The sequence below is a fragment of the Populus trichocarpa genome, chromosome 1 (assembly GCF_000002775.5).
Source record: "Populus trichocarpa isolate Nisqually-1 chromosome 1, P.trichocarpa_v4.1, whole genome shotgun sequence".
Classification (NCBI taxonomy): domain Eukaryota; kingdom Viridiplantae; phylum Streptophyta; class Magnoliopsida; order Malpighiales; family Salicaceae; genus Populus; species Populus trichocarpa.
The window spans coordinates 39,083,052-39,090,577 of record NC_037285.2 but is presented as its reverse complement, the minus strand read 5'-3'; the positions used below and the strand labels follow the sequence as shown (position 1 = coordinate 39,090,577).

The following is a 7,526-nucleotide window of genomic DNA, read 5'->3' as shown; positions in this document are numbered from 1 at the left end:
ACAACGTTTATCTACTAAAAGATTGGGGTGATCATTTTCGATTCGGTTCGGTTTTTACCTTTAAAAAACAACCAAACCGGAAGGGAAAAAAAAAGGACCCAAACCGAATCGGAACCGGTCCAAACCGACCGGTTTCGGTTCGGTTTGGGTCTGGTTTTTGGGGTCCAAAAATGGAAAAACCTATGGTTATTTTTCTGGCTTCGTAATGGGCTTTTAATGAGCTTCGTAATGGGCTTTTAGTGGATATGGGCTTATAATTGATGTTAATAATATATAATTTTCTTAAAAAATTCCAAAGTATATTTAATTTTTTTGCCACTAAATATTGATTTATATTAAGTTGTTATTGTTAATCTTGTGTTCAATATATTTTTTACCTTCCTAATTTTTTTCTCCTGCTTTAAAAAAATTTAAATAACACACAGTCACACATCAATAAGTTAAAATCCAAATTAATCCTAATTACAAACCAATGCCTTCAAAGGGCTTAAAGAAAAAACAACAAATAACATTATAATAAAACACTCCAAGCCAAAAAAATAAATCTTAATTTGCACATCGTCTCAATAAAAAGTCACATCAAGAACATTGCACTTTCAGTTCCTTTCAAAATTCTTTATTGAAGCATCGTCTCAATAGTGCCACTTTGATACCTGAAATTCAAAATATAGAATTATAATATGATAAATTAAATTACAAGATATAAAAATAAAAAAATAGTATTTTTACCATATGTTTTGAATAAATGCATCAATATGTGAACTAATTATCGTCTGTTGCTAGATGCAACTTTCCACTGAATTCTACAAAATAAAAAATTAAACATGTTAGAATAAAAAATAAAAATGCGTTAATTAACAATCAAGGACATGTTAATATTTTTGCATGTTGAACTTAAAACAACAGCAAAAAACAATGAAGAACTCAAAAGAAATCAGCTTCAAACTGCACAAAAACACAGTAATGTTGCAGTAACAACACATATTAAAATCAGATGTTAAATCATAACAAATCTTCTAACCAACTGTCATATAAATTATTCATACACATCTTAAATATGAATTTTATAGAGAAACTGTATGCATCATTATATAACCACAATAAAATTGCATCCACGATAAATGCAAAACATCTACAACAAAATCAATAAAAAAGTGGGTGTGCTAACCTGAAGGTAAGGAAAGACAATATTGTATACTTGTAGGAGGAATTTTGACTTGGTCGACAACCTGAGGCAAGATTGAAGTTTCATTAGCGATAAATATCAAAGATTTGAATAAGAATTTTCCATATAAATAAAGAGCACAAATCTAGCAGTAGTATAGCTTATAAGACCAGAAATAAACTGACATCATCATTCATGAAGCCCAATATTGCCAACATAATTATCCATCATAAAACAAGCCACACTTAACATCAGCACTAAAATCAAAATTAAACACGAGAAACAGAGAAATTTACATACAAGACTATGTCAACGTGATAGACCAACTACAAAAGGCAGTAATGAAATGCAATGCTTAATTGTGCATTACCAATACCTTTTTCTTTATAATCAATCTTACCAAACTCGACTTGTAGAGGAAAGAACTAGTTGCACCTACTCTAGCAACAATAACTTGCAAACGAAAGGAACTGGAGAGAAGCAAGAACTACAGGTGCATATGTGCACACGCACACGATACAGAGACACACAGAAAGAGAGTTTCACAGCCATTTTTCAAAGAGAATTGAAAACTATTTTCCCAGCAATCGGCTAATCCATCTTTGTCAAACTATGTTTCAACTCATATAAACCAATTCATAATCATTATCTCAAAGCTTAAGCCACAATAAATAATAGGGTCAATTTTCAAAAAGCTAACTTTGAATACAAACTTTTGTTGGCAGTTTCAAATTCCAATCTACCAGTGAGAAAGACAAGAAGGAAAAGAAAATGAGGACATACTGTTTGCGATTGATCGTCTTCTGAGAATCTGAGACAGGGACAACGATTCCAATTTCCTTTCCAGAGTGTGTTCTTTCGTCCACCTTTATTTTTACATTGTTTAAAATAATTAACACATCAAAATAGAAAAATAGAAACAATATAAAATCAACAATCAATAATTAATTGAATCTGTAATTACATGACAAGATTACCTGAGCGATGTAATCGGCTTTGATAGAAGCAATAGATTGAAGAAGCTCTGGAAGCGGTAACAGTTTCGCCACCACACACGCACGACGGTTTCTTTCAAGATTCGAAGAATGGTCGTCCGAGAATAGCCTAAGCTCGTTGACGGGTGAAGAGGAGGCGACTGTTAATAGGAGGGCGCGGGGGCGGCTGTTAATGGGAGTAAGGGTGTTCGGAGGGGGCGGCTGTGTCTGTGAAATTTGAATGAAAATTGAAAGGGTTGGAGGGGAGGGGATGACTGTGTGAAAGGGAAAGCAGATAAATGGTCTGCTAGGGTTGTTGAAAGGGAAAGTAATGGGAGGAGGCGGCCCGCGACTTGGACCGCTTGGTTTATTTTTTTTTTCATTCCTAAACCGAACCAGTTCGGTTTGATCCGGGTTGGCCGGTTCAGGCACACCAAAACTGGAAACCGAACCGAACCGGATATTTTTCTAAATATTTTAATCGGTTCAATCGGTTTTTTTTACCAGTTCGGTTTTTTCGGTTAATTTTTTTTTGGTTTTCTCGTTAAATCGGTTTTCTGGTTTTTTTGCTCACCCCTAGATTGGGGTAAACATTGTCCTTTTATTATTGATGAACATTGTTTTTCTATCTTTGGTCCTTGAAATTTTTATTTTGATCACTAAACTTTATTTATTTTTTATTATATTTTTGTGGTAGTGTTGGTTACTATCTGTGAACAGAAAAAATGAAGATAATAGATAAAAAAAAAGACATATCTCTATGTATTTTCTATTGGTTGTGTTTGGTTACTATTTTGGAACAAAAAAGACGAGAACAGTGAGATCAGATAAGATATGTTTCCATGTACTACATGTTTAATAATACAAAAACTCACTTTAAAATTATCTCAAAAACATATTTATTTTAAATTTTTGTATCTATCTTTTCAACCAAAGATGTTTATGTCTTATTGGTGTATATATTATCCTAGAAACACTAGTTAAATGCAACCTATTGTTATATTGACATGATTTTATTTGTTGTTATCTGTTTTGATTTGCATATCCTTGTACGTCTGAGTTGTTATTAAAAATTCTGACATTGAATTAGAGTCCAATTTTATAAAAATATAATTTTCTTTTTCTTTTAAAACTAAAATTAAAAATTAAGGATCAAATTTGATATTAAAAAAAAATAAATGTTTTCATGTGTTTGCTGTTGAAATGACACATAAATGTTCAATTTGGTCTCTCAAATTTTACTTTTTTTATATTTGGTCCATATTCTTTTGGATTTTTTTTTTTTTTTTACATTTTGGTTTATATGTTCATTTTCTTATATTTTAGTTCTGGATGCCTAGAGAGGGAAAAAGTCATCGGAAAAAAAGAGTAGAGTGAAAGTTTTTGAATGATTAAATTCTGACCATCAATAACTATGATTTTGGTATCTTTTAATTAATCTTTAAGAGAGAAATTCAATGGAAGTGGTTTAAAACTTCAATGATATTTAATGAGGTAGATCGAAGTTTGAAAATAAATTTTAATTTGGTTTGATTTTGAACTTTTAAACCCACGCGCGCTTGACCTCTATAGTTTTGGGAAGGTGCAAAGGGCAATCTCTCTAGCGCAATCATTCCTGGCTTTTTTTTTAATGATTCTAATTTTTATTTTTATATTTTATAATAAGAAGTACTTTAAATAAATTTACTCAAATGATATTTAAATAATTATATTATGGTATATTTTTCAAATGATATTATAGGATTTTCTTTATTTATTATTTAATAAACCATATTGCTAATAAAAAGTATATGTTTTTTAATAAAAACAATTACTAAAAGATAATTTTGACAAAAAAATCATTTTTTTCATAATTTAAATCATTGTCTTTCTTACTAATATTACCACACAATTAAATAAAAAAATTTGAAAGTTACAAACATACATCACGAGGTCAAATATTTATATGTATTTTTCTTTTGCTTCCTTTTTTGCTTCTTAAAATGAGGATCGATTTTCTGCTTTATTCATTAATTAACGTTAACAATTCTTTTTATGATTCATCAATTCTTATATTTTTTAAATTTTTATAAAACACAAATATTTTATTTTCTATTCTCAATTAAAAAGTTATATGGTACTGTAACAATTAAAAAATACAAAAAAATTAATTTAAATTTAAAAATATTTTTAAAATATAAAAACAAACAAGTTATAAATATAAACATGGTGGTGGAAGTTTAACCCGTCCTGAACATCCTTCATTTTCCATCCCTACGATTTCATTGAAGCTGGATTCTATCGTCGCACATCAGGGGAAGAAAAATAAAAGTCTTATGATACTCCTCCCATCAAGAAAATGTTATTATTACAAATGATTGTATCTCTGTAAAGAATGATCACAAAAGAATCAGCAGTAAGTCATTTATTCTTCCCTTCAAGCAATTCCTCTAATTCTTTGGCCTGTGAGTGGTGTGGCATGTTCTTCGGCTCCTAATTCAGGAGCTGCAGAAGGCCTAACAATGGACAGTCTGATTGTGTCAAGCTACTAATCATCGCTCTAGCGCACGTTAGATGCCACAGATCGGGCCCAAAACTTGAGTTGCGCCTTCATATCCTGTGCGGAGTCTTTGGAAGCCCAAACTGGGATCGGAGGAGCACAGGCGCAACTGTTCACTTGCCATGAACTTGAGGGATAAGGTTCCCTCACCTTGTCTTGATTTCGCTTTATATATATTCTCTTCTCTTGCAAACCGGCAAATATCTCAACCATACTTGGTGGATTGAAGCCCCTTTTGTCCTTAAACCCTTGCACTTCATGAGATTCAAGATTGCTCAGGCTCTTCTCTAATCTCCCTTGATTTTTAGGAAACCTACTTGTTTCAGAGGCAATATCCTGCAATGCATCACCTCTTTCCTCCTCTGAGTTTCTTGGTGGTCTGTACTTCGGCAAGATCATCTGCAGATAATATGCTGTAACTTCATTAGGATATATATATTTTGTGAAATTAAGCAACACATTAAAACAATTAAAATCCAAAACTGTCACGAGACCAATTCGGCAAAAAAATCCAAATAATTAATATGGGATTGAAGCATGGCTGTGGTTGATATCATATCATTGGTACCTTAGAGCTACGTTGCCGAGGCAAGATATCCTTAGAGAGAGGCATTGCTTGCCGAATCAATTTGCTCATCGTAATTTCATCGCTTTCACTCTCTTCATTCATTTCTTCCCTCCCTATATAAGGTGGCAAAGATGGTGTTCTTATCAAGCTGTGCTGTGATGATTGCCCCTCCGCCACCATTTTGCTCCTCCTATTTCTATTAGCATGACTTGCTACTTTCACTTGGCTTATTCCTTCTTTCTTTTTCACACAACTTGGTTTTCGAATCAAAACTTGATCTGATAATTGCCTAGTCAATTTTCTGCTCATTCCACTAGCACTAGTATTGCTCTCTGTTTCTTGTATTTTCTCTTCTGATCTCCCTATATTAGGCGGTAAGGACGGTGCACGAGTCAAATTACCAGGAGGGAGTAATTCTCTTGTGGATGAAGATTTTCCACTCGGAGGACAATTATTTGCTAAAATCTGTTGATCGAAGCTCGGAGAAGGATCAGAATAGCACCTGAGCATTCTTGGTTTGCTGTTGACGTCCAGCAATTTGCCAAAGAACCAACCCTCTTCCAAAAGTTGATGAACTGCAGCTTTCACTTCATTATCACCACCTGATCTTGTACTAGTTGATGATAAAGGCTCAAGAGAGTCATCATCAAAACAATTATCCATTGCTACAAACAAGTGCTGAGATCGAGAGACCCGCAATATTTTGAGCAATTCATTTCGGCATCTTCTTTTATAATCTGTTTTTATCTATTGCAGCTGGCAGATGCATGATGAGCTTGACCATGGAGGTCATGTGGGGCAAGGTAGCATGTGCTTTTGGCTCATGCCAGTACTGATCTTTCATATATATATATATATATAAGACTTCAGATACAGGCATGGTTATGGGTAGAAACACAAACATGTCATGCCAGCATACTCCCCCATGTGAGGGCATATTTGTTTATGGAGGAACAGAAGGGATCAGTCTCGTCATGTATAGTTTTTTCAGTAGCCTTCCCTGGTGACAGCTAAGGTTGTGTTGACATACTGGAGAATATCAAGCCGAAGAGAATTATTTTAATTTTATTCATGTTGGTTTTGCCTCCTCTAATTGGTGAATAAGAAGTTTGATTGATGTAGACGGTGGCCACTAATCTCGCCATGTTTGTGCCTCGTTAACAAACCCCTGAATATATTTAGATTATCATTTCTGTTTTCTATTTTCTTTTTTTTATTAGAGTAAATTACAATAACCTCCCTAGATATTGTGGAATTACATTGACAAGAAGATATTATAAAAACTATCCTTTTATATTCAAAACGTTTTTAATATTAAGGAAATGATTCGAAATACTTATAAGGATACTTTGAATACAAGAGAATGTGTTTCTAATATTCACTTCAACTTAAGAGGTTTTTTTTTTTTTTTTTTTATCATATATTCAAGATTTAATAACTGTTATTTCATGATATCTCAGGAGATTTTTTTTATATATAATTTACCCTTTTATATAAAAAAAATTAAAACAGTAATTTTTTTTTTCAATTTCCAAAATAGAAAATAAAAATCTCAATGATAAGAAAACATAGTTTGAACTTCATTGGTCTATATACATAATTTGAAAATGTATGTGAATATATAAAGAATCAATTGATTACTTTAAAACTAAGCCACGGATAGGGATATAAGTGACAATATAGGAGTACATTAGATGTTATTTTTTAAAATTTATTTTTAATATCAGTACATCAAAATAATAAAAAATACAAAAAAATAAAGTAATTTAAAATTCAAAAAATTCAAAAATTTTAAAAGACAGTCTTGAACCGTAAACAGGACCTAAAAGGAACTTGTTATCTTTTTTTTTTTTTATGGGATAACTTGCGCGTATCTTGACTAATACTACGGGCCTTGAAGTTAATGATCATGTAAGCCTCTAGTGACCCTGAGATTTGTGGAACTCGAATTAGTGATTTCTATAGAGTAAATTTATAACCTGACCAGTTGAGTTATACCTTTCAAAGTTAAAAAGAATAGTAGATGGATAGAAAATCAGATGTATTACAGAGTCGAATGCATGGAAGTTAAATTCTGGAATTTATCAAATAAAGTGTGGTGGTAGAATCCAAAGACAAGGGACGTTAAAAGATAAACAAAAGCTGAGCAGAGTTGATCAATGCAAAGTAACAGGTTCAGAGCTAAAGATCAGCTAAACAGAGACCCAATGCTGTTTTTTTGTCCCCTTTCTCTGCGTCATCGTGGAGCCCTAAGGGTACTTTACTTGATTAGAGTCACAG

The 7,526-nt window shown here is 32.4% G+C and overlaps 1 protein-coding gene across 2 annotated transcripts; it reads right to left on the bottom strand.

Moving 5' to 3' along the window:
* Window positions 1-4,351: 4,351 nt before the first annotated feature.
* Window positions 4,352-6,063, bottom strand: LOC7487571 (uncharacterized). 2 transcript variants are annotated; one of them, XM_002298859.4, is made up of 2 exons: window positions 5,247-6,063; window positions 4,352-5,077 (listed from the first exon to the last, which is right to left on the bottom strand). In XM_002298859.4, the coding sequence occupies exons 1-2, from the start codon at window positions 5,907-5,909 to the stop codon at window positions 4,679-4,681; spliced, it is 1,062 nt and encodes a 353-aa protein (XP_002298895.4). In that variant the 5' UTR covers window positions 5,910-6,063; the 3' UTR covers window positions 4,352-4,678. The 2 variants fall into 2 exon arrangements, with proteins under 2 accessions (XP_002298895.4, XP_052301814.1); XM_052445854.1 differs by having other exon boundaries at window positions 4,352-5,014; window positions 5,247-6,062.
* Window positions 6,064-7,526: the final 1,463 nt, after the last annotated feature.

Coding starts and splice junctions, on each gene's coding strand:
- LOC7487571 (XM_002298859.4), bottom strand. CDS start 5,909: ATGGATAATTGTTTTGATGATGACTCTCTTGAGCCTTTATCATCAACT. Junction 5,078..5,246: donor CTCGGCAACGTAGCTCTAAG/GTACCAATGATA, acceptor TATTATCTGCAG/ATGATCTTGCCGAAGTACAG.